This window comes from Lactuca serriola, chromosome 4, assembly GCF_051521515.1.
Source record: "Lactuca serriola cultivar US96UC23 chromosome 4, Lser_US96UC23_V15, whole genome shotgun sequence".
Taxonomy (NCBI): Eukaryota; Viridiplantae; Streptophyta; class Magnoliopsida; order Asterales; family Asteraceae; genus Lactuca; species Lactuca serriola.
Window position 1 is genome coordinate 330,949,572 of NC_136411.1, and position 26,729 is coordinate 330,976,300.

Sequence of the window (26,729 nt, forward strand, 5' to 3'; positions counted from 1 at the left end):
TTAGAATCACAAGAACACTCGAAACATATGAGATAGCTCTAGATGATCTCATTATCAATGCTTTTTGTGGATTTCAATTAAAATAAAGCAAAAAAAAAAAAGTAGTAAAATTAAAGGGTTGCAATAAATTATGGTGTAAAACTAAAAAAAAAGGTGAAAGCTTTGCAAATAAAGGGGTTTCCTGCAAGTTTTACTTGAGAAACTGGTAAAAAAAAATGTAAAAATGATAAAATTAGAAAGTTGAATACTCAAAAAACTGAACGCTTTTCTTGGCAATATCCCTTATCTAATTAAAATAATTACCACTAAACATGGATAAATACAAACACAACCCTAACCCATACAAAAATACCGAAATATACACTAGCAATCATAATCATACCAGAAAACACAAATTAATTAAAAAAAACATGCTTTATTTCTTCCTATTTTGTTGTTTATGTTTCTCATCATTATCTCAATACTATTACAATATTGTACACAATGTTGTGACATACTCACATTGCCATTAAAACACATTTCTAATCTCTTTTTTTTTTTTTTTTTTAATCTTCCGATCACATAGCAATGGAAACAATATGGTGTAAATCGTCTAGCAAAAGGGTATGATCACCCAAAGGCAATATCATCTTCCCAAACTCATCAACAATGCTAAGATGCTTACACGGATCCACAAGAATCCGTAATTTTGTATCCAAATAAGAAAGCGTATGCACACGTTCAAACTCCACAAGTTGTTTCAATGGTGCACCTTGTTCAAAACCCTTGGGGACTTGTGCAAATAACATCACAACTGTGCTTCCATCAAATGGGCCATGATTTGTGATTGAGATTTCAATTGGGAATCTTAAAGAATCACAATGTTGTTGGATTTTATCGACGTAAAGATAGTTGGAAGAGCCTATGGTTTGTTGTAATATGTTGGTTTTTTGTGAATTGAAAACATGAAGAATGGTGGTGGGTGGTGAGAGGATGTTGTAGGTGTAATTTGAGTAACTTAATCCGTGTCCGAATTTGTAGACTGTGGGACCCGTGTAGAAACGATATGTTCTTCCGGGATAATTATGAGAAAGATTGGGTCTCATGTGCATGTCGTTCATTGCTACGCTTGTGAAGGATTGTGGATACCATGTCACAGGTAGTTTTCCACCTGTAAGAAATAGCAATGTACTTTAATTTGTCTGTGTATTTATTAATAAGTATTATATCATTCTAGACTTCTTTTTTCTGAAAAAGACCTTGTATTTATTTAATTTTTTCCGGAAAAACCCTCTAACTTTGTCTATTTTTCCGGAGGAAACTCTCAATCTGCCAACTATTTCCAAAAAACGTCAACTTTTTTAGTTTTTCCAAAAAAAAACCCTCACATTTTTACAAGTTTTTTCAGAAAATAAAATTACTAAAATGGCCGGATCGGAAAAAATGTAAAAATACAAGGTCTTTTTCAAGAAAAAAATTATAAAGTTGAGGTTTAATCCGCAAGAAAAGAAAACACACAAAATATAAGGTCTTTTATGAGATTAACCATTTCATTTATTTGACATTATACTTTGAAAAATCTATCCGTTTGTTTTTTTTTTTTCTTGAAAAATACCTTATATGTTTTTAATTTTTTTCTGAAAAAACCCTCAACTTTGTCTATTTTTCTGAAAAAAAACCCTCAATCTTCTAACTGTTTCCGAAAAAACCTCAACCTTTTTAGTTTTCCGAAAAAACCCTTTATGAAGGCATTGTATGTTGAAAAACTACCCAATTATATTTATACCATTCTTTTCATGAAAAATTACTTTCTATTTATAAATATATAAAATTATCAAACAACAATATTATAATTAAAAAAAAAAAAAAAGTTAAAAAATCTGGAAATAAATACTAACCAGGATTATGATCTCCAAACACAATCTGAGCAAGAGCAGTAGCACCACCTTCACCCGGGTACCCGACCCAAATAATGGTAGCAATCCGTGGGTCCCCTTGAGCAAAAGAAACATCAAGGGGCCCACCACCTGTCAAAACTAAAACTATCGGCTTTTTACTTATAGCAGCAATTGTTGTAATCAAAGCCGATTGATACCCTGGTAGAAGAAGACTAAATCTATCATGATCTTCGGTTTCTTGACTCAAATCAATTCCAGCCACAATAATTACAAAATCGGCTTCTTTTGAGATGGAAATTGCTTCTGGAAATTTCGAATTGGAAGCGCATGCCACGTCTACACATCCCGATGAATGACTTGTTTTCTTTATGTATTTTTTAAACCCATCGATTATGCTTTTTGGGCTACATGGAACTCCTGTATATATATGTTTCAAAATAATTAAATTGTAAGTAAGTAGGAATTCAATTCATGAATTATAATAATTTAATTGTTGTGATTAGGTAATAATGTTAGGTTAATTGCTATAATCACTAGAAAAATGTACCTAGTAGAATTGCAGAAAAACCATTATACTTATTTTGGGCAATTTTGTGGTTTAGCCACGTATACTTTTTTTTCCCTAAATTTACCCATTTTGGCATAAAATATTATCAAATTAAAATGGTTAATTTGGAAAAATGTTTGAAGCTTGTATAGTTTGATTGGAAGAAATGAAGTATTGGTGGTTAAACTACAAAACTGCCCAAAATATATCGTTTTTAATTTTCTGATTATTAGGGATAAAAATAAGAGTTAATCTAAAAAAAACTTATATTTTGTGTTTGTTCTGGATTAAACCTCAAATTTATTTTTTGCCTGAAATATTTTTTCATTTTTTTGATCTGGCCTTTTAGTCATTTTTTCCTTAAAAAAAATGAAAAATGTGAGGATTTTTTGCTAGAAAAACTAGCAAAGTTGAAGGTTTATTTGGAAGCATTTAGAAGGTTGAGGGTTTTTTCGGAAAGAAAAATACAAAGTTGAGGGTTTTTTCAGAAAAAATGAAAAAATACAAGGTCTTTTTCAGACAAAAAAAAAAAGTAAAAGTTGAGGTCTAATCCAGAAAAAACACAGAACACAACCCAAAGATTTAAACCCAATTTACCGATTATACTTTATTTCTTTTTCCCAATATTTCTTTTTCCCAAATTTGCCCATTTTTTAGCACTAATATGGCTTAGCCATTTATACTTTATTTCTTTTTTTTTTCCAAATTTGCAATTTTAACCTAATATATTATCAAGTCAAAATGGCTACTAATTTGGAAAAAAGTTTAAAACTCGTAGTTTTTTTATTGGAAGAAATGAAGTATTAGTCGATTAAACTACAAAACTGTCCAAAATATATAATTTTTTTAGTAATTTGCCAAAAATTTCTGATTCAATTTTCTGATTATTAGGGATTTAAAATAATCTAATTATTGAAATAAAGATCAAATTAAAGAAATTCAAACCTATGTATCCCCCGCCCAATTTGCTCGTTGCATTTGCCATTGGACCAATAACAGCTAACGATGAAACAAGATTCTTTTTCAAAGGTAAAAAATTGTTATCATTCTTGAGAAGTACAATCCCTTGTTTTGCTGCTTCAAGGGCAAGATTCTTGTGATTTGAAGTGCAAACATCTTGAGGTCCAAATTTTCCATATTTCCCTTTTATCGGGTCCCCATCATAGAGTCCTAAACGAAGTTGAACTTTAAATAAATTGAGAAGAGCTTTATCGATTTCTTCTTCTTTCACTTTCCCCTTTTCAACTGCCGACTTCGTGTGTATCAACATGTAGGTCCCACAGTTAATATCCATTCCTACACCAATATTTTTTAACGGTCGGCGGTTAAAATTATTCTTTCAGCAACCCTTCAGCTGGCTCACACTGTCTGTCTCGTAAACATAACGTGAGACGTAAATCAAGTCGCTGCTAAACCCTAAGCCCTAATACTATTAAAATAGTTTAGGGCTTAGGGTTTAGAGTTTAGAATTTAGGGTTTAGAGTTTTTACCCTAAAATCCCTAAAATCCTAGTAAACACATTAAGCCCAAATGACTATTTCTTTCTACTTAATGCGTTAACCACTTAATAGATTAATATTGTGAAATTTGTTTTAGGGAATATAAGGGTAAAATGGTCAAAAACCCTTTTAACAAGTTAGAAAAGGGAAATTGGAAAGTTAGAAAGAAACCAGCTTTTAGAGCAATGGCCACAGCATCTTCAGGGCTTTTAGTGTAGTTTTGATATTCGTATATAGTGGCCACAGCATCACAATCTGAAGTTATATATCTGTGTTTATGCATAAAACCAAAAGCTTGTAAGTTTTTATTATCATTTATCAAATCAATTTAAAATTTAGAAACTTTTTAGTATGTGATTTGAGGAATCTTGAACCCTTTAAATCCCCATTCTGTTCGAGCTTTTTGTAAAAGCTTCTTATCAGCACAAGCTGGGATTCCATTTACTGCATTATATGAACACATTAAGCAACTTGCTTTCGCCTTTTGTATACAACTTCTAAACGGTGGTTCATATGTGTCCTGCATATCCTGCTCTGTTACCTGAATGTTTACCCAGTTTTGAACTTCAAGCATTTTTTTTTCTCGAATTTGTTAAAGTTTCGATCTTGGAAACAAATTAGTTGATTTCAGGATTTGGAAAGGATTCTTACAATGGCGTTGAAGTTGTATCTGGCGTAATTCCCCCAAAATTCCAAATCATAAGCACTGAAATGCTTACAACAAGCAGACACCATCAACTCATCACCACCGCCGTCTCCGCCGTGGTTGTCGTCGGCGCCTGACAATACCCTCCTCCTACCCCTTCTCTTCGTATCTTGATACCTGTTTCTACCTTCGGTCGTCTTCTCCCCCTGAAATCCTCTCACATACTCAACACTGTAAGCGGACACCACCATTGGATCCTCGCCGGGGGTTTCCTGCCCTCTTCCCCATCTTGGGTCTCGGAAAATGTTAATCGTCGGAGCCCAGAAAGTCAACCCGGCTTGACCCACGTTGTACATTGCCCTTGCTTCAACGGCGATAACCGAAGCAATTGAAAACCATAACGTCCGATTGAAAGATGATGTGGTGAGAATGACTTGTGGGAAGCCGGTGGCGGCGGGGATGGGTCCGGTTTCGAATGTGACACCGGGGCCATTAGAGGCGATGCCGTGGAGAGATTCCGACCACCACTCGTAGGGAGGGATGCCGAGACGGGGAATGCCGGTGTCGTTGTTGGAGAGGCGTTTGATCTTCTCGGAAAGAGAGAGGAGAGAGAGGAGGGATTGGGCTCTGGTGGGTATCGGTAAGGCGGTGTTGCAGAAGGGGTAGGAGTTGTGGTGTGGTGGTTGACATGGGAATTTGGGAGATTGTGATTGAGAATTTGGGATGTTGATTAGAGTGATGAAGAGTAAGAGGATGATGGCGGTGGTTATGGTGGACGACATCGGAGGGGTCGTGGTGGTTGTGGTGATCGGCCGAGTAAAGAGGCTTTTAAAGAGTGGATAAAACGGCAGTCAACAGTGACTCTTGTTTTGGCCAATGAGACTTTTCGATATCTTTTAAAAATGTTGGATCTAATCCATGATTTTAAAATGGAGAAAATGACAAATATAATAAAAAATAAACACAATTAAATAAAGGGACCCTTGTTTTTACAAAAAGATCAAAAGTTTATTTCTTATTTATTTATTTATTTTTGTTTGACAGGGTAGGGATCTTATAGTTTTATCTTTTAAATGGCTATAACCGTTATAGGATCAATGTAAAATGATTATGGGCGTGTTCGGCAAAACTAACTGATAGCGGATAGTAGGTAACGGTTATTTGGTAGCGGGTAGCAGTAACATTTGATTTTGAAGCGTTTTGTTGAAAGTTACTCCATATAGCTTTTGATTTTGGAGCGTTTTGTTTAGGTTAAAAGCTAAACGCTTCTGTCATCGAACAATATTTTTTTCTTTTTTATTAGCGCTTTCTTAAAATCTAGAAGTCAGAAGCTTCCAAACGTTGTGTGCCGAACACGTTATATGTTTTAATTTTTTAATATATTTTATCTTTAACTTTATTAGTTTTAACTAGGATATAACCCGCAGATACCACAGATGAAAAAAAAATGTGAAAATAATTTTAATTACATTTTAAGGTAATTATTAAGCAATGATAAAAAAAAAGTAATAATTTATAAATATAGATATTTTGTCAGTAAGTTCATAATGATATTCACTATTATGAATATCTAATTTACATTTTGTATGCTTAGATATTTGATAAAATCATGAGTTCTTATGATGCAATATAAATTTGAGTATAATGAAAAAAACATAATAAATCATGGAAATTGTTGAATCTATATGCCCAATAATAATATTATGGAGTGATATTACTAATAATATATGATCGGGTCATACTTTTATCAAGTTGACACATTTTGTATATTTATTATTAATGTGATCATTAATAAATAATATCAATTCTTGTATTTAATTAGGGCATAGTTATTGTTTTGTGAAAATAATAATTACAAAAGAGTATAACTAGTTATTATTTCATATGGTATGAATTAATAATTCATGCACAAACTTTTGGACTAGTTGGATTATTTTGTCTTTTACCTAAAGACAAAGTTTATATTTTATAAACTTTGAGTTTATAAAATTAAAGAATCTTTCTTATAATTAAAGGTATGGCCAAAAGTATTAAACAAAGAAAGAGGTTGTTTTTCAACCTCCATGCTTTGTCTTCCATGCTTCTAAAGGCTATAAATACTTTAGAGTATTTTAATGTAAAGCCCTTACCTTGCATGGAGTATATAAAGAGTGCCTTATGCATGAGAAACCAACACTTCTTCTTCTCTCTTTCTCTCTAGAACCGTGGGCATGTAAGGGCTTGGAGCTCTCAGTCTTTTGAAGATTATTCAAATCTTTTGGTGGTTTAAAGTGCTTATTTTAGTTAAGCCCTTAAAAGCTTAAGAAGTACTTTATACAAGAAGGAACTAGCATTTCAAGTGTCTTAATCTTGATGGTGGATACATGTAGAGAAGATCATGTTCTTTGATCTTTACATCTTCATCAATACCCCAAAACCAAGTGGGTTCAAAGGCTTCAGAGGTTATCTCTAAAACATCATATGGTTGTTTTAATATCATTCTAACCTCTATAAATGAATCTTAGATGGTTTGGTTTTGTTATAAACTCGAAAATAATATTGTTATTTTTAAAGCTTCTGTTGTCGGATTTATGAAAATCGAACTTATATTGTGTATCAAAACTCATCAGTCGTATCAGAGTCATCTTTTATATATTAGAATGATTTTTTATGTTTGATAATCTTTGGTTTTTGGAAAACAATCATGAATTCCTTTTTTGTTAAGAAAAATCCATATTTGTCTTCTTTGACAACTTCTTGGTTAAAATTGTTTATTTTTATATACAGTCATTTTTCATTCATTTTGGTTATATAAAAGTTGCCTTAGAAAAAACAAATAGTTGTTTGTTATTATATTTGATATGTTGTTGTGTATAAACAAGTCATTTGGACATTTGTGTTGTGCTTAGTTGATATTTATTTATTCATAAGATGTAATAAATAAATAGATATTTTTTTTCATTTGTTGATTTGTTGTGATAAATTAGTTAGACTAGTTGTATTTCTTTTAAAATGTTTCAAGATGAAGAAATGTCCGTTTAGAAGATGACTTAAACCATTTAAGACCATAATTCAACCATAAGCTTCTACTTTTGGTTTTGGGATTAATTATACTCTTAACGGTTTAAGTGTTGCAACTTTCACAACATGACAATTTGAAGTCATGTTGCAATTTTACCAATTGACTTGGCAAGTGGGAGCTTAAAGACCTTTTGAAGTGTCCCTTAAGTCTTTTAGGAAAGATTTAATATGATTGCTCACAAAAATTATTACTAGACATGATTTGGTTTATACATATTATAATGCATGCTTGTAATGTTTATTAATATATGTTATGTTTTATGTATGAAAATAGTTTTTACATGTCAAATAACATTTTTTCGTAAAATAATATTACTTGGAGTTTGAGTAAAAAATATTTAAAAGATAACATAAGTTGTTTATAAATGAATATTTATAAAAACATTTTACAGGTTACCGGTTAAAAATTGATTTTTTTTAAATAGTTTTATTGTAAAACTTATAAATATCCAACTTTAATATATTTGAAATGGTTTAAAAGATGTTTGAACATTATATAAACTTCATGTCTTTATAATAAATAAGGAGTTTTTATTAAAAATGCTAAAATCGGTTTATAGCATTATAACGACAAATAATAAAATAGTGATTATTTTTTGCGCCGAAACTTAATATATAATATTGTTATTTTAAACATAACGCAACATGTTCATATTATGTTTTATGCATGCCAAATGAGATTTAAAACATAAATATCGTCACCCAAGTTTTTGTTTATCAAAATATGACTTTTATCATAAGATGCATAAAATTGAGTTCATTACAATAATATTAAATTTTTAAACACAACGTTTTTCATATAAATTCTATGTTTGAATACTAATGAATCCTAAAATATAGGGAAATTTTACCCGACTTCCCATATATATATATATATATATATATATATATATATATATATATATATATATATATATATATATATATATATATATATATATATATATATCGATGCATAAATTTTGACCCATAGTTTAATTTATTCATTGGATGAATTGATTCCTAATATATCTGCAAAGTTTATTGGATTTTAGCCTGCTTCCCCTATATTGGGTCTAGCCACACTAAAACTACAAACTACTTTTCTTCATCTAAACAAAATATCCCTTAAGTCTCCGGTCGCAACCATAGATGACCATCATCCAGTGACGAATCTAAAACAAAAAATTACATGGTTCCTCATATAGTATTAAATAGGTCATTTATATTTTTTTAATACTATAAGGTAGGTCCTAATATAAATTTCTATATATTTTCTATAAAATATTAAAACTTAGGTAGGTCCTAGGATCCACCTGGAATACATGTGGCTACGCCACTAGATCTTATGTCATATTAATATAGTTATAAACACCGAATCTATTGCTTTTTATAACAATGTACTTTATGTTTCCACTTTTTATAGCAAAATATTTTTTATTTTTATCTCATTTTCGATTATTATTGTTAACCAATATTAATCATCATCCATAACCATTAGCTTAAACTAAAACCAATACTAACCAATACCCAATTGCTACCAAAATATATTAACCACTTATAATGATTATGGTTTAGTTTTAGCTAAAAACCAAACCAAACCGTTGCATATACACAGCTACAAAAAATATATAATCAACACTTTCTACCAGCTCTACCATACTATGGTGTATGCTGATAGGAGAATACTTATTATATAACATGACAAAACCGCAAAAATGGTTTTTGTGGTTTCTCATTTTATGCGGTTACGGTCCAAACATTTGAAAAGTTACAGATTTTGTCATTTTTAACAAGTTTTGTTGTGGTTTTGTTACCTCATCCATTAAGTTTAACTGGTTGGCTGTTAACTTCCTTAAAATGACAAATTTACCCCTAGGGACCATTTTCGCAGTTTTGTCTTTTACCATACTATTTCTTTTTTATTTTATTGAAGTATTATATATTAATAGATATTATTTTTAATATATAATATTATATATTAATTAATATCGTTTTATTGGATTATTAATTTTTTTAGTTAATTTTTTAATTTTTTTTGTTGGAGTAATTCTTCTTTATTGAATTATTATATATCAATACATATAGTTTTTAATATATAATATTTATATAATAATAAATATTATATTATTGGATTATTAATTTTTTAGTTAATTTTTGTAATTCCTTTTTTTAATTATTTTTTAATGGATTATTGCTTTTAATTTATTATTTTCTTCATATACTAAATATTGTTTTATTGAGTTATTAATTTATTTTAGTTAACTCTAGTTTTTTTTAAAATTTTTTTTGTCTAAGTATATCTTTTTTATTGAATTATTATATATCGGTACATATGGTTTTTAATATTGTAATGACCCAAATTTTAAGTCCAAAAATTTCTTTTTAAATTAACTGATTCATAAAAACGTTCATGAGAAAATACTGTGAAATTACATCGTCTCATAAAACAATGTATCATGTCTGAAAACCCAAGTCACAAAATAATAACATGTCAGAGTACAATCCCAGAATATCCATAGTACGGAAAACAAAGAGTGTGTGTATGATGTGCCGCTACTGCGCCAGCTCCTTCCCCTTCGCTGAAGAGGTACCTGAAACCAAAACTGTAAACTGTAAGCACGAAGCTTAGTGAGTTCCCCCATCGTACCACATACCACTCAATCACATATCATACATACTGTCGGGCAATTCTAGGGTGCCCGACCTACCCGGTACAACCATTCTGAGGTGCTGACCTACCCGTACAGCCATTCTGGGGTGCCGTCCTACCCATGTCAAGCCATTCTGGGGTGCTGACCTACCCGTCGGTCCTAACAACCAACCCTCGGGGACTATTCCACCCCTTACTGCTACTATCACATATATCATAACATAAACATACTATCAGACATATCTGGGGTGTCCGAACTACCCTTCGGTCATAACAACCAAACTTGGGGACTATTCCCCTCCTACTACCGCTATCACATATAACATATCATGCCAACATATAAACATATAAGCACATATTATCAGACATATCTGGGGTGTCTGACCTACCCTTCGGTCCTAACAACCGAACTCTACTACTATCACATATAACATATCATGTCAGCATATAATATCAGGTAGTAGCAAACCTAGATGATATCACAAAGACAATCATCTAATCATACAACTCCTACTGGTGGGCCGGCATTGTGGTCGTAGACCCACCGCTACTGGAAGGTAACTCACCTCGAACAAGTAGTTGCTGATAATCTGTGTGGGAAGTCTCTGCCTGCTACGGCTCCGGAAATCCTCTGGCTACAATCCCCACGAAACACTTAGTCAAAAACTGACATCTAATCTTAGGGTAAAATGGCCATTTTACCCCCAATCCAGTCTGATAAGTTATTAAATAAACTTGATGATCGATTAGATCTTTGTAACAGGTAGTGTGAAGAACAGAAAACAGTAAACAAGACAAGATTGAATCACAATGTGTCGAATGATTAATTCAAACAATCCTCAGCAGAGCTCGACTAAGAACTTCCGCTGTAGAGGATTTAGGGTTACAAGAACGATAATAATAAACTTCTGAATAATGCTCTGATCTATCGTTACTATTGTTACCCTAAGATGCATGCAAGCACCTATATTTATAATAAACCCTACTATACTCACGGATGGACAGGCCCATACCAGAGATATAAAAACGGACTAACAACCGAGCCCAATAGACGCAACACTTAATACAAAACACGACCCAACAATCTCCCCCTTTGCGTCAAATTGGAGCGAGACTACTTCTTCTTCGGGCCAGCAGTGGGTGTCTTCTTTACAATATCAAACAGACGTGTGATAAGAGCGAGAATAGTCTGTCTGAACCGAATGTACCATTGTATCATGTCATCGAAGTACTTGACATCATCCACTGAGTTTTTCTTGCATCTGTGGATGATCCCCAAAACATGCTCTAAGCAAGCAGTAGTGTACAGATGTTTGTCAGCCAAGGCAAAAAGACATTTCTGTCCTTCGTTCCTGGTGAACATGACTGAATTCCTTCTTGAGTCAATTCTACCCATCTGCATTTGGTTTAGATCACTGGCAGAGCCAACAGGAGATATTTTTGGTTTCTTCTTAAATACGCTTGCTATCTCCTGATCCATCAGCGCAACTTCCATGATGTAGCACACCAGCATCCTCTTAAGATGGTCGATGATCGGACCATATTCAGCTTCGTTGGTGAGAAGGATGTTGTGCAATATTATCCAATCATGGGGATTGAGATTCAGAAGATCTGCAAGAGAAATGGCATGTTCGGTTTTGGCAGATCCCCGAAGTACCTTGAACCGAATGTTAATGAAGTTCCCTTCAGTATACGGCTTCAAGACCCGAACGTTGATAATCTTCTGAGCGCTCCAAGTCTGATACTGAGGTTGAGCAGCCTTCAGATAGAAATCGATTAAGTCCCGATCAACCTGTGGATGGGGATGAGGGAACTCTGCAACGTTGGAGAAGGCATGAAAGATGAACGCCTTTCGGGTCAGTGACATGTCAAACTGAGAGTCGACAGTATTGGAACAATCAAAAGAGATTACAGGTTCCAGCCACAAGATACTCGGTGTGTCGATGGCTTCTTTAATCATCCTCTCGAGAGTCCAAGTAGGAAAAAGAGTTTTCCTACTCTCAAGAAGGTCGTGGGCTTCTTTCTGTTTTCGTTCAGCTTCTTCAGCCTCTTTTGCCACACGAGCACTGACATCTGCTTCATTGCGTCGACTTCTACGCTTCAACAAGTCGGCAATTGTTTCTTTGTTTTCTTCCTCTTCTTCCTCAGCAATATTTTTGCCTTTGTCTTTCACACCCGAACCGGAGGCTTGGCCTACTGGAGGAGGTTCGGTAGTGTGAGTTGCCTTTGAGGAATGAGGTGGTTGGGATACAGATTCCTTCTCTCCCCCTTGTTTCGGAATGGACACGAAATCAAGTAGCCCTTCGATTTTGCTTAGCAGGGCAAGGGCAGGAGCGAGCTTCTCTGCAAGGGTACGCCTCACAGAATAGTTAAGGATAGGATCATGTGCTTCGAGGATGTTTGAGATGGCAGAGTGGACATCCAAAACACACGTCTTTATCACCTCCCTTTCGGACCGAAGAGAGTCAATCTCCTGTTGAGAATGGGAGAGTTGAACACTCTTGACCTTCAGAGCAGTGGTCTTCTTGGCAAGAACATCCATAAGAGAGTTCTCAGCAGCCAAATCTTCTTGGAGCTTCGAGAGACGCTCGTCTATGGTTGTGCGAAAGGCTGAGTTGTCGTCGGAAAGCGTTTGACAAAATGAAGCGAAGGACTTCAACTCAGTTGAGACAGACGTTGTCAACTGTTGAACAATTGGTTCCAACGTAGTCTTAGCAACATTTGCACTCTCCTGTAAAGACTGTAACAGGATAGAGGCATCAGAAAATAGTTTATCGACTTTTTTTGGTCGCAGCCTGACAGGATTTTGTTGAGGCGTCGATGGCGGAGGTTGCAGAAGCAATGGAATCTTGCTGAGCCTTAGAGAAAGCGTCAACAATCTTCTGAACTGCATCTTCAGAAAGGGATGAATGAGAAGTGGAAGATGAGGCGATGAGTAAATCAACTTTGTCATGGAGCTCCTTGAGATGTCGTTTTGTGACAGGAGCGTCGTCATCGTCATCACTCTGTATTTGAAATGGACTATAGTAGACCGAGTCAAACGTCATATGTTCCCCGCCAAGGAATGGTTCTTCACCCTCTGAAACATGACCAGGAGAAGGTGGTGGTGGTGAAGCTGGTGGAGTAGTAGTATGGGTAGGTTCAGGTTGGGTTGTTTCGGGTATAGGTGTAGGTTCGGATGCTTTTGTGGTTTCGGGTGCTGGGGTGGTTTCGGGTGCATCAGTATGAACCCCCGTATCAGATACGTTGGCTCTAACATCTGTAGTGGATGTTGTGGTTGCTTCGGTGAATATTGGTGTTGGTATGGGGATGGAAGTGGGTGGTATTGAAGTAGTGGAAGTTAAGGGGGGAATAGAAATAGGAATGGTTTTAGGTGGAGAGTGAATGGGAGAAGTAGAGGCATGAACTTTTGGGGTAGGAGATCTGGGTGGAGTGTTGCCTCGTGGAGAGACGTCAGAATCCGAACTCTCACCCTTAGACTCGCTTGAGGAGGAAGCGATGATCAGCTTTCGCTTCAGATGAGTTTTTCTCCTCTTCTGCTGTGGAGACAGAGCAGACTTGGTTGGTTTCCTCTTCTTTGGAGAAGGGCCTTTAGCCCCTTTCGCCACCTGTTTCCCCTTGTCAGCCTTCTTGCCTCTTGGAGCAGGCTTGTCGGCGTCATGAATAGACTTCAACATCTCCGGAGTAAGATCCCTCGGACCAGAGCGCTTGAATCCTTTGTACGTCTGGATAATCCGGCTATCAGCAGGAACATCTCCATACATAGTTTCCGGAATTGAACCGTTGAATGGAAATTTTGAAGCGTCCGAGACAATGATCTTCGTGGTATGGAATGTACCAATCGAAGACATTGGAGCACTAGCGACAATCGGGACATGGTACTTGTCCATCATCCATTTCGTGATCAAGGTCCAGAACCTAGCGTATGAAATTTCAGAATGTCTGGATGTAGAGGAGAGACTCTGGATGAGTTGTTGCCACAAAACAGACCCATAATCCATGTTGATGCCATTGTAGACACCATACATTATTGACAAAAATAACCGACTGGCACCATCAGATCCAGCGCTTCTTTCAGAAAGCTCTTTGAATAGAACAATGAACATCCCGTTCCACTGTGGCGGTAGGCACGACTTCTTGAACTTCGCGACTGAAGTAAGCACCTCCGTATAACCCATGTTGTAAAACATGTTGAACAAATGCCCCATTGGAATCGTTTCAGGGTTAACCCTCGAGGAATCAGGTTCAAACCTTAACAACGAGCAAAATCTTTGCTTTGAAATCGAGGTCTTGTGCTGAAAAATATCAAAGAAGATTCTATCAACGACCTTGTCGTAGTGAGCAGTCGCAAAGATCTGCGACAAGAACTCCATCGGAACGGATTCAGCTCTTGTAAGTGCAGGAGCAATCGGCGAAAACTTCAAACACTCGATAATGGGGAACATGAAGGCATCGTAAACATGAGGGGATAAATCGATGATTAGGCTTTGTTGTGGGCGAATGGGCAGTATGTGGGATGTTGCGTGAACAGAAGATGAATCTGCCATTGCTTGAAGAGAGTTGAGAAGATGATGAACAAGAAAGTATTAAGGAATTTTTGCTCTCTGGGAATTTTAATTGCGGTAAAGAGGTAAATGAAGGATTATGTGGCCTTTTATACTGGGGATTTAAGAGAGAGAAAGATCTTCCCAAATCTTCAATTGAAAATCGAAGAGTTTTCCGGAGTTGATTGATGCATGACAGTTGGGGTAGTCGATGATCACGCATGAGAGAGAGTGTCAGATCCCAAATAACACGCCTCCCATCAAGCGTCATTTGGATATGAACCGTTTCAGATTCATACGCGCCCCTTCTGCGCCATTTGGAGATGAGACGGTTCCAATTCGCACGCCGTTTGAAATCAAATCGATTAGACTCCCGCCTGAGTCAGCAAGTCTTCATCTTAACCCTTTAAATTGTAACGGCATCTTTTGAAAAATACCGCCACGTGGATTAAAATCAACCACAACCTTTAATCGACTGCCAATCCAAGTAAAATGCCTTGTAATTAATAGAACCTGAATTTTGGAAAATCAAAGATTTTCGTGCTTAGGGTGTCAAAGAAAAGAAATAAAGCAAAATTTTTGGGAAAATATGTGATGTCAATTAAGACACGAAATAAATGATCCCGGGCACGAATCTCTTCCTTCAAAGTCAAGAGAGACCTTAAAGTGTTTGTGTGGTTTCCCGTTGAATAACGATCAAACACTCATTAAGAAGTGTTGAAAGGCTTCTTTTAACTAGGCTTATTAAGGTGGCTATCGATTCGATTCAAAATTCCTAGTCTTGATATAAGACAGAAATCGAACGAAGTACTTGTGAGACCGGTGTAGTCTATTGAACAAGTAGGTTGGAGATAATTTAATTTGGCTAGGACATTATAAAAAAAATCTCAACAAAAATTTAAAACTGGATCCCAAGGGAAGAAATGTTATGGGTGTTAACAATTTCATAGGAATCACACAAAAGAAAAAATTGAGATTTCAAGGAGGTACGTACGTCAATTCATTAGTGAAAACTAGAGCAAATTAATTGTTCACCGTCAATTCGTATTGGGTATTGAATTTTGGGTTTCACTTAGATCGTAGTGACACGAGACTAAGATCATAAACACAGTTATTGTGTAACCATAAACCTCAGTGGTAATTTCTGAGAGTCTCAAGGGTTACTTTTGTGAAACGAAAGTGATGGAGAAATGCAATTTAGATGGTGTAAGAAAACAAAGTACCTCTGCTGTGAAAAACTGGACCAAGCAGAAAACTCTTATCTCATGTGAGAAGAGAGTTAGGTAGCTCATGATTAGAATAAATAAGGAAGCCTAATTGGGAAGACAAGGTTTGTTTATACCAAGTCAGTAAGGCCTATTATTCAGAATCAAGTGAGGCTTTGGACACATACAGCAGCATGCTTCTAGGGACACTTAGCTAATTCAATAATTTCCCCATAAACGAACACACACATAAAATTAAAGCCAAAAAGAAAATAAAGAACAAAATATTTTTGGAGTTTTTGAATTTATAAAAGAAATATTTTTGGGATTTTTATGAACAAATAAAAGATGAAATAAAAAATAAGACAAAAGAAAAAAATTACTGAGAGAAAAAAAAATTTGGAACCGAACCCGAGCGTTCGTTTTATTTCGGTTGTTAAAAACTTTGGAACCGAACCCGAGCGTTCGGTCTATTTCGGGTAAGAAAATTTTTGGAACCGAACCCGAACGTTCGGTATATTTCGGTTGTCAAAGAAAATAGGTTTTTAAAAAGAGAATAACTTTGAGAATAAAATAAATGCAATTGGAGCAATTATACATAAGATCTACAACCAAGAAAACTAACTTTGATTGATGAGCAAAAAGCAGATTATTCAACCGAACCCGAGCGTTCGGTTCATTTCGGTATATTAGTACAAGACCCGAACCCGAACGTTCGGTCTATTTCGCTTCTTACTTTTGAGTTTGAGAGGTAATGTTTGGTACTGAATCCGATTCCATCATACCTAGCCCTTGTAGAATTTTGTTGAACGATGCTTCAGGAAGAGCTTTGGTGAAGATGTCAGCCAGTTGATCAGTGGTTCGAACAAAATGAATTTCGACGTTCCCATCTTCCACATGATCTTTAATGAAGTGATACCTCAGTGCTATGTGCTTAGTCTTCGAGTGTTGCACTGGGTTATGACAGATCCTAATTGCACTTTCTGAGTCGCAATATAGTGGGATCTTTTTCATATTGAGTCCATAATCCCGGAGTTGACTTTGGATCCAAATCAATTGAGAAGTACACGAGGCAGCTGCAATGTATTCCGCTTCAGCTGTAGACAAAGACACACAAGTTTGTTTCTTTGATTGCCAGCTAACCAACTTCCCGTCAAGGAATTGGCAGCCTCCCGTGGTGCTTTTCCTGTCTAGTCCACAACCTCCAAGGTCTGCATCTGAGTAGGCTTGAACGAAGAAGCCTGAGTTGGATGGATACCATAGGCCTAAAGAGGTAGTTCACTTGAGATAACGAAGTATGTTCTTCACTGCAAGCATATGAGGTTCACGTGGATTCGACTGAAATCTAGCACAGTAACAAACAGAGAACATGATATCAGGCCTGCTAGCAGTAAGATACATCAGTGAACCGATCATTTGGCGATATAACGTAATATCAGTTGCTGGCTTATCCAATGATGGAGTAAGCTTGGTGCCAAACGCCATTGGAACTTTAACCTTTGAATCCCCCATCATGCCAAATTTTGCAAGGAGAGTCTTTGTGTAAGCTTCCTGATTAATAAAGATGCCTTCGGGTCCCTGTCTAATGTTTAAACCAAGGAAAAAGTTAATTGGACCCATTGAGCTCATTTCAAATTTAGTCTCCATCAGCTTTCTGAATTCAGCTGTTAAGTCAGGATTCGTTGAGCCGAAGATGATATCATCGACATAAACTTGAACGATCATAAGGTGGTTACCTTCCTTCTTACGAAAGAAGGTTGGGTCAACCGAACCTTGTTTGAATTTTGACATCTTTAAAAATTTGGTTAGCGTTTCATACCAGGCCCTCGGAGCTTGTTTCAGTCCATATATGGCTTTGTCCAAAATGTAACAGTGATTGGGGTACCTTTCATTGACGAATCCAGGAGGTTGCTCCACGTACACCGTTTCTTCAAGTTCTCCATTTAGAAATGCGCACTTGACATCCATTTGGTAGACCTCAAAGTTTTTGTGTGCAGCATAGGCAAGAAATATTCTAACAGATTCCAGCCTAGCTACAGGAGCAAACGTTTCTTCATAGTCGATTCCTTCCTCCTGACAGTATCCTTTCACTACCAGACGGGCTTTGTTTCGTATCACGTTGCTTTCCTTGTCCATCTTATTTCTGAAGACCCATTTGAGACCAACAACTGAGGCATCTTGAGGAGTTGGAATGAGACGCCAAACTTTATTCCTTTCGAATTCATTCAGTTCATTTTGCATAGCTTGAACCCAATCAGAGTGATCAAGAGCAGTGTTAACTGTCTTTGGTTCAACTTTTGAGACGAATGAGTTAAACATACAGAATTCTACTTTTGAAAATAAGGAAGTTTGTTTTGCCTTTAGTTGTGATCGTGTCAGGACCTTTTCAGAGACATTACCGACAACCTGAGAAACAGGATGATCTCTGGTCCATTTGACAAGAGGAGGGTAATTTGGATCATAAGATGGATCCAATTCAGCGTTTACCAACTCTTCTAGTTCAGATTGACTATCATAGTCGTAAGACATATCTGCATTCTCCCCCTCGACAGACAAGCTTTCAGGTGTGTCTTGAGTTTCTGGAGCTATAGGAGTTTCGTGCGGTGTTGAGCTTTCGGGTACCACTGGACTTTCGGGTACAGATGAGCTTTCAGGAGCAGTTGGAGAATAGTTCTCCCCCTCAACATGTGAGCTCGCCTGTAATGACGAAGATGTGCCCTCCCCCTCAACTTGTGAGCTCGCCTGTAATGACGAAGATGTGCCCTCCCCCTCAACTTGTGAGCTCGCCTGTAATGACGAAGATGTGCCCTCCCCCTCAACTGAAGTATCGTGCTGTGGAGGGTCGTCAGAACTTGATCCTCCTTCATTCATTCTCTTTGCAGTATCTTCGATGAGTTGCTTCAGATGATCAACTTTGTTGTCTGCTGCACTCGCTTCTGAGAGAGTTGCCTTCTCTGGTTCATCAAATAACTCGACGAACTTCTCAAATAGGTTTGCAATCGAGGCTGTGACTTGGCCTGTGTGAGAAAAGATTTCTCCAACTGTGTCTTCTTTGGCCTTAAGCTTTTTGACATAACTATCATAAAAAGTCACATATAGGTTTCTTCTATTTTCCTCGAGCGCTTGTTTAATACCCTGTAGGCTTTAGAAGTGAGAGAATAGCCCAGAAAAATCCCTTCATCGGCTTTGACATCGAACTTGTTACGATGTTCTTTAGAATTGAAGATGAAGCACCGTGAGCCGAATACATGTAAAAATTTGACATTTGGCTTCCTGTTGTTGATGATCTCATAAGGAGTGAGAGTGAATCGCTTATTGAGATATGACCTGTTCTGCGTAAAACAAGCAGCAACAATAGCATCAGCCCAAAAATATAAAGGTAAAGAAGCAAAACTTAGCATGCTTCGGGCCGCCTCACACAAAGATCGGTTTCGTCTTTCGACAATCCCGTTTTGTTGAGGAGTGTAGGGAGCTGAGAAGTTATGACTGGTTCCTTTGTCGGCTAAGAATTCTTCGAATTCTTTATTTTTGAACTCTAGACCATTATCGCTCCTGATGTTGCGAACGACTTTCTTTATCTGTACTTCAATCTGCTTGATAAACGTCTTCAGCTTGAGAGTCGCTTCAGATTTGTGCTTCAGAAAGAACACCCATGTAAAACGCGAGAAATCATCAACGATGACAAGAATATACTTGCTACCGCCGATGCTTTCGATAGATGATGGACCACACAAGTCAATGTGAATTAACTCTAATGGTTCAACAACTTTAGTGTTTACAATCGATGGGTGACTTTGACGACTCTGCTTCCCCATTTCACATGCAGCACATAAATGTTCTCGATCGAATTTGAGCAATGGAAGACCTTGAACATGACCACCCGTGACAAGTTTGTTGATATCCTTGAAGTTGAGATGAGAGAGCCTTCGGTGCCACAACCAGCTTTCGTTAGATTGTGCTTTGGATAACAGGCAGATAGCTGGATTCCCTTTGATGGGTTTGAGGTTCAGGGGAAACATTTCGCCTTTGCGCTCCGATTTGAGAATGACTCTTTTCGTTTTCTTCTCAATTATTTCCGAACCCTCATCATCGAACGAAACCTTGAGACCGGTACCTCCAACAAGCTGAGATACACTGATGAGGTTGTGCTGTAGTCCTTCAATGTATGCAACCTTCCTAATCGTAAAATCACCATTTGTAATCATTCCATAGCCTTTTATGGTGCCGAAGGAGTTGTTCCCGAACTTGACATTTCCACCGTTTGAAAGAGACCTTAATTCCCTCAGCTCTTCCTTCCTTCCTGTCATGTGACGTGAGCAGCCACTGTCAATATACCATTCTTCGTCAAACTGCTCGTCACTAATAACCTGCAAAAATTAAGCAGATTTAGGAACCCAAAGTTTCTTGGGTCCATGTGAGCCTTTCACAGGAACAGGAATAGTAAGAGAGATGTCAACAAGATATGTTCTTTTTATTAACGTTGTTTCATCTTTCTTTTTAATGGTGAAAACCTTAATTTTATTGGGATTTGTTTCTTTCGGTTTGGATTCTGGTTTAGGTATTTAGACTCTGGGATTATTTTGATTTGTTTCAACTGATGAAAACTTTGATTTTCCTTTCATATCTGTTGATGATTTAGGTTTTTGAGTGCGAACAGAGTTGAATTTAGAAAGAGGTTGAGAGGAATTAGAAGAATTAGAAGAAGAAGAACGTGAGAAGTTAGACTGAGATGATTTCTTGGCTTGAGATTCTAAGTGACCCTTTTGTTTTTGATCATTAGTGGGACCGAACCTAGAACTGTGGTCTCTTTTGCTCTCGGAACCGAACCTCTGCTTTCGGTAGATAGTGTTTTCTGAACCGAACCTTTGCTTTCGGTTGTCAAATTTTTCAGAACCGAACATATCCTTTCGGTTGTTTTGACCTTCATAACCGAACCTCTCTCTTTGGTTGTTATGACTTTCTTGTGACCTAACAGTGTTTTTCCCTGACTTTAAATTTCTGTCATGATAAGAGAAATGAGCATTTTGAGATTGCCAGAACTGTTTTCTTTCAGAGAGATTCTTCTTGTATCTCTGATTCCTTTGTTGTTTCTGATTTCTCACCTGCTTCGGCTGACGATGAATATTCGCTTTTTGTTTTTGCTTTCTGTCAGCTGATTCACTTTGAACTGATGATGTGTCGCTTGAAGGAGTGACTTCTTTTGCAGAAACTCCTTTTTCTTCAGGAACATCTTTTGTATCACTAGTACTCGGCACGTCGAAGCTATCAGGTTTGTTCAAAGGTTCTGGCACATATCTGCCTTTGGTTTTCCATGAAGTCCTTTCTGACAGACCAACTGTTTCGTCAGCATTGTCGATAGGACCAGACCAGAAAAACTCATCACAACCATTAGCATTATCTTCGTTTACAATAGCTGTGAGTTCGGTTGTCTGATGTTCTGTTACGCCTGTGACTTTATACACCTGATTTGGAGTTGTTCTCACTTTTTGGTATACAATAGCCTTTTCTTCAAGGATCGGGGACTTTTTTTGGGATAGACGAGCAAACTCCACAGAATTTTCTGAAATAAGATTTTTGTGGTTTTTGGGTTCGCTCTTGACAAACTCTGAACAGTCAACTGTGTCTTCAATAGAAATTTCACTCATATCATCGTCCTCATTGAGCTCAGATGCATTTTCAACATCAATTTTATTTTCTAAGCTCAGGTTGGCATTCAATGAGTCAAACTTTTGTATGGTTTCGGTTCTTAGTTTAAGTTTATCATTTTCATCCAAAAGATTTTTCAGCATGTCTTTATGGTCCTTGGACTTTATGAAAGATTCGATTTTGTCTAGACCATACATATATGTCGGATTAACATCCTCAGACGAAACAACACTTTCACAGTTATATGCTTCAGCATCAATTTCATCCTCCTTAAACTCAAGGAAGGGCAAAATCATGCGATGAATTTTCTTCCCTATTTCACAGTTCAAATGAAGTTGAGTGATATTAGTGTAAAGACGCTTAGCAATTAAACAAAAGACATTTCTCTGTTTTAAAAGTTTTAAATTCTCTCTTTGTGAATAGATGTTTTCATCCTTGGATTTGATTAACTCCGACTCCTTTAGCTCGATCCATATCCTCCGTTCCTCACTCTTTGAAGATACCCTGCTTATTTGGTCAGTTAGGTTAGAATTGGTGACCCGTGTTTGAGTTAAACTGCTGTCTAGATGAGAGATTCTTGAATTAACAATTTTTAGTTCTTTTCCATATGAGCTTTGTGGGACTTTGAATGAAACAAAAACTGATTGTACCTTCTTGATTAATTCATCAAGCTCGTTAAACTGTATGCTGAGAGGTTTTGCTGTGAAGCACAAGTCCTCTCGCTCCTTTGTGTCTTCATTCCCACCATTTGTGTTGTATCCCCTCATCCGAGACACGTCTGACACCATTAAACACTTTCCACCGCTCCCTTCACCTTTTGCAACATAGGCCTTTCCATGAGACGGCTTCCTGACTTCATCGTCCTCAGAATCGGTTGACCAGACCTCCACGCCACCGAACTCATCATGCGCTACCAAACCCTGCACAATTAAAGCATTCATAGAGGGGTTAGCAGTGGATTTCTTTCTTTTGATCTCTTCCAGCTTTTTCAATAACACAGTTTCTTCGTCTTTCTCCTCATCCTTTTCTGCCATTTTCTTGAGAACACAATCTTGAGCATAGTGGTTCTTTCCTCCACAATAATAGCAGCTCACACCCGAATCTCCTTCAGCTTTCGGTTCCTTCTTTGGTTCTTCTGCCTTCGATTCTTCCCTAACCTTTTCAGAGCTGTAACTTCCCTGCCAGTTTCGGTTCTTATTTGCAGGGAACCTTTTCTTGATGAACCTCTTTGGGTTTGACACCATCATTGCATAGTCTTCAGAGGTAAGGTCATAATCCTCTAGGTTGAGGTCTTCATCTTCCATCACAGCTTTGCTTTTGGACAGAAGGGCCAATGATCCCAAGCTTGAAACTACATTTTTCTCTTGTAACACAATCTTTTCTTGGGATTTCAAAATCCCTACCAGTTTCGCCAAAGAGTAAGATTTGAATTGCTCATGCGCTTTAACAGTGGACACAACCGCTCTCCATTCAGATCTGAGACCATTTAAAAATGTAACCTTTTGTTCAATCAACTTCCTTTCAATATCATGTTTAATCATCTTACTAAGAAGATGATTGAAGCGATCGAACGTCTGAGTTACAGTTTCTTCAGGACTCTGCTTGAATTCACCAAATTCAGACAAAAGCAAGGTTTGAATGGAATGCTTGAGATCTTCGTCCATAGAATATAACTCTCGCAGCCTATCCCATATTTCTTTGGCAGTGCTGCATGAACTCACCAGCCTGAAAGTGTCAGATTGAAGAGTGAATCTGATTAGTCTCAGTGCTTTAATATTGCACTGAAATTTATCTTTTTCGTCTTGAGCAATATCTTTAACATCTTTCAAAAGATCATTATACTCCTTCTGAGTTTTAATAATTCTTGAAGTTGCTGAATGAGCGAATGGTCTAGATACGATTGCTTCCCAGATGAGATATCCATTGTCCTCAGATCCGATGACATAATCTTCAAAGTGATGTGCCCAGACTTCGTAATCCTGGGTGTAAAGGATGGGAATCTTTGTCGTTGATCCAATGCTGTTTGAGATGTTAATGGGATTAGATTGTGACTCGTCCATGCTTGATCGAAAAACCTGTTTAAAAGATCAGACTTGTAATATATTAAATTAGGGCAACACAAATAAATGTTGAGTTATGTCAATTATGGGATGACGGCTCAATAAATATCAGTAAATGCGGAATAACCCTAATCGCAACCTTTTTCACAGAAAAGAAGTGTATGAATTACACAGCCTCCTGCTCTGATACCAATTGATAAGTTATTAAATAAACTTGATGATCGATTAGATCTTTGTAACAGGTAGTGCGAAGAACAGAAAACAGTAAACAAGACAAGATTGAATCACAATGTGTCGAATGATTAATTCAAACAATCCTCAGCAGAGCTCGACTAAGAACTTCCGCTGTAGAGGATTTAGGGTTACAAGAACGATAATAATAAACTTCTAAATAATGCTCTGATTTATCGTTACTATCGTTATCCTAAGATGCATGCAAGCACCTATATTTATAATAAACCCTACTATACTCACGGATGGACAGGCCCATACCGGAGATATAAAAACGGACTAACAACCGAGCCCAATAGACGCAACACTTAATACAAAACAGGACCCAACACAGTCCAAGTCAAAGTCAACTTCAAGTTGACCCGACTCGCCGAGTTGGGCCGTCAACTCGTCGAGTCCCTAACCCTTTACACGTCCTAATCCCCGACTCGACTTGTCGAGTTTGGCGATAACTCGACGAGTACCTCTCCTATAAGAACATCGAATGATCCTTCATCCGAGTCGCCGAGTTGTATGAACAACTCGTCAAGTCTACCTTCATCTGATGAACAAGTCTAACCTCGACTCGCCGAGTTGTATGAACAACTCATCGAGTTCCTCTTCAATCTTAAGGAGATTGCCATGGACTTGCCGAGTCTGTTCTTGCACTCGTCGAGTCCCATGAACTTCAGGTCTAAAACTAAGTCCAATGCGTTGGGTCACTCTTTCTGACCTTCTACAGTCCTTCTAACCCCCAACTGAGTTCTTTAGATCCTTAACATAAATGGGAATCAAAGCCTTGGACTCGTCGAGTCCCAAGAACGGACTCGCTGAGTCGGTCACATCCACACTCTAAATCCTTGATTTTTTATGTACTAACTTTGATCAAAAGGTAGATCCAAGCCCCTAGACTCGATCTAGCACGTAAAGTTACAAACTTTACATGTGTGCATGGAAGAATGAGCCTAAATGGCTCAAAAAGGAACTCCCAACATGCATGAGGCTTTCCATGGGTTCTAAAACAGTTGCTTTCTGCCTTAGGGTCCCTTAAGAACCCTAGATTCGAAACCCTAGCCCTCAACCATGCTTTCAATCATGGTTGGTAACCAAAATGGCTCTTAGAAACCCTAACTTCCTTCAAGAGTAGATCTATAATAATAATGAGCAAGGTATAAGCTTTATACCTCAAATGCACTGAGGAAGACACTCAAACTCGGATCCCTCTAACCTCTTATTGTTTCTTCAAGCTTTTCCTTCCTTTCTTAGATCACAAAAGCACTAAAATCACTCAAAAGGCCTTAGATCTTCACTCACACGATTAGGGTTCGCTATGGGGGGTCTTCTGGGAGCAAATGGGGCGATGGGTGACTGAATGAGATGTTTAAATAGGGTGAAAACCCTTAGATTAGGGTTTTTTTTGTCCAGCCAGGACCTACTCGTCGAGTCTGGGACCCGACTCGCCGAGTCCATCACATAAGTCTCGCGTTCTGTCATGCTTCTACTCAGTGAGTTGGTCCTTCAACTCGCCGAGTCCAAGGCCAAAAATGTAAAACACTTAGATAAAACAAAAAGAAATACGTACCAAGAACCGGATGCTATAAATCTCCCCCACTTAGTTTAGACTTCGTCCTCGAAGTCTGCTTCTTGTTCCTGAAACAGCTCTGGGTAATGCTCCATCATCTCGTCCGCCGACTCCCAAGTCCATTCCGAGCCTTTCTGGTGCTGCCATTGCACCTTCACAAGCTCCACCTTCTTGCTCCTCAGATCCTTCGACTTCCGGTCGAGGATCGCTACTAACCGCTCAATGTAATTTAGGCTGTCATCAACTTGAATGTCCTCTAAGGGTACCACTGCTGAGTCGTCCACCAGGAACTTCCGCAGCTGGGAGACGTGGAAAGTGTTGTGGATCTGGCTGAGTTCGGCTGGCAGATCCAGCCTATACGCCACCTTGCCCACCCGGGCTATAACCCTGAACGGTCCAATGTACCTGGGGCCCAGCTTGCCCCGTTTCCTGAATCGGATAACGCCCTTCCATGGGGACACCTTCAGGAGAACCATATCCCCGACCTGGAACTCCAGGTCTGATCGGCGCTTATCGGCATAACTTTTCTGCTGACTCTGAGCAGTCTGAAGCCTTCTTCGGACCTGCTGAATCCTCTCCGTCGTCTTGAGCACTACTTCAGTGCTCCCCATTACCCTCTGTCTAACCTTGCCCCGATATATCAGGGTCCTGCACCTCCTCCCATACAACATCTCAAAGGGAGGGCGATCAATGCTCGCATGATAACTATTGTTGTAGGAGAACTCTGCCAATGGAAGGTAGGTATCCTAACTACCTCCGAAGTCCAACATGCATGCTCGCAACATATCCTCCAGGGTATGGATGGTCCGCTCACTTTGACCATCCGTCTGCGGGTGAAAGGCGATGCTAAAATGCAGACGAGTACCCAGCTCGTCATGAAACTTCTTCCAAAACCTGGAAGTGAAACGCACATCCCTATCTGAAATCATCGATATTGGCACCCCGCGCCGTGCCACCACCTCCCTGATATAGATGTCGGCCAACTTTTCGGCCGAAATGCTCTCCTGAATCGGAATAAAATGGACGCTCTTGGTCAATCGATCAACGATGACCCAAATCGAATCCACTCCCTGCGTGGTCCTGGGAAGCTTTATAATAAAATCCATCGTGATGTCTTCCCATTTCCACAACGGAATATCCAACGGTTTCATCTTGCCGTGAGGTCTCTGATGCTCGGCCTTGACCTTCCTACAGGTCAAGAACCTCTCCACGTACCATGCC

General features: G+C 37.8%; 1 protein-coding gene across 1 annotated transcript; it reads right to left on the reverse strand.

The window, feature by feature from the left end:
• Nucleotides 1–395: 395 nt before the first annotated feature.
• Nucleotides 396–5,467, reverse strand: LOC145097453 (Glycosyl hydrolase family protein). Its single transcript, XM_079035019.1, has 6 exons — nt 4,575–5,467; nt 4,298–4,464; nt 4,095–4,192; nt 3,370–3,720; nt 1,878–2,294; nt 396–1,150 (listed from the first exon to the last, which is right to left on the reverse strand). Exons 1-6 carry the CDS (start codon nt 5,349–5,351, stop codon nt 558–560), a joined length of 2,403 nt encoding a protein of 800 aa, XP_078891145.1. The 5' UTR covers nt 5,352–5,467; the 3' UTR covers nt 396–557.
• Between the last annotated feature and the right edge of the window lie 21,262 nt (nt 5,468–26,729).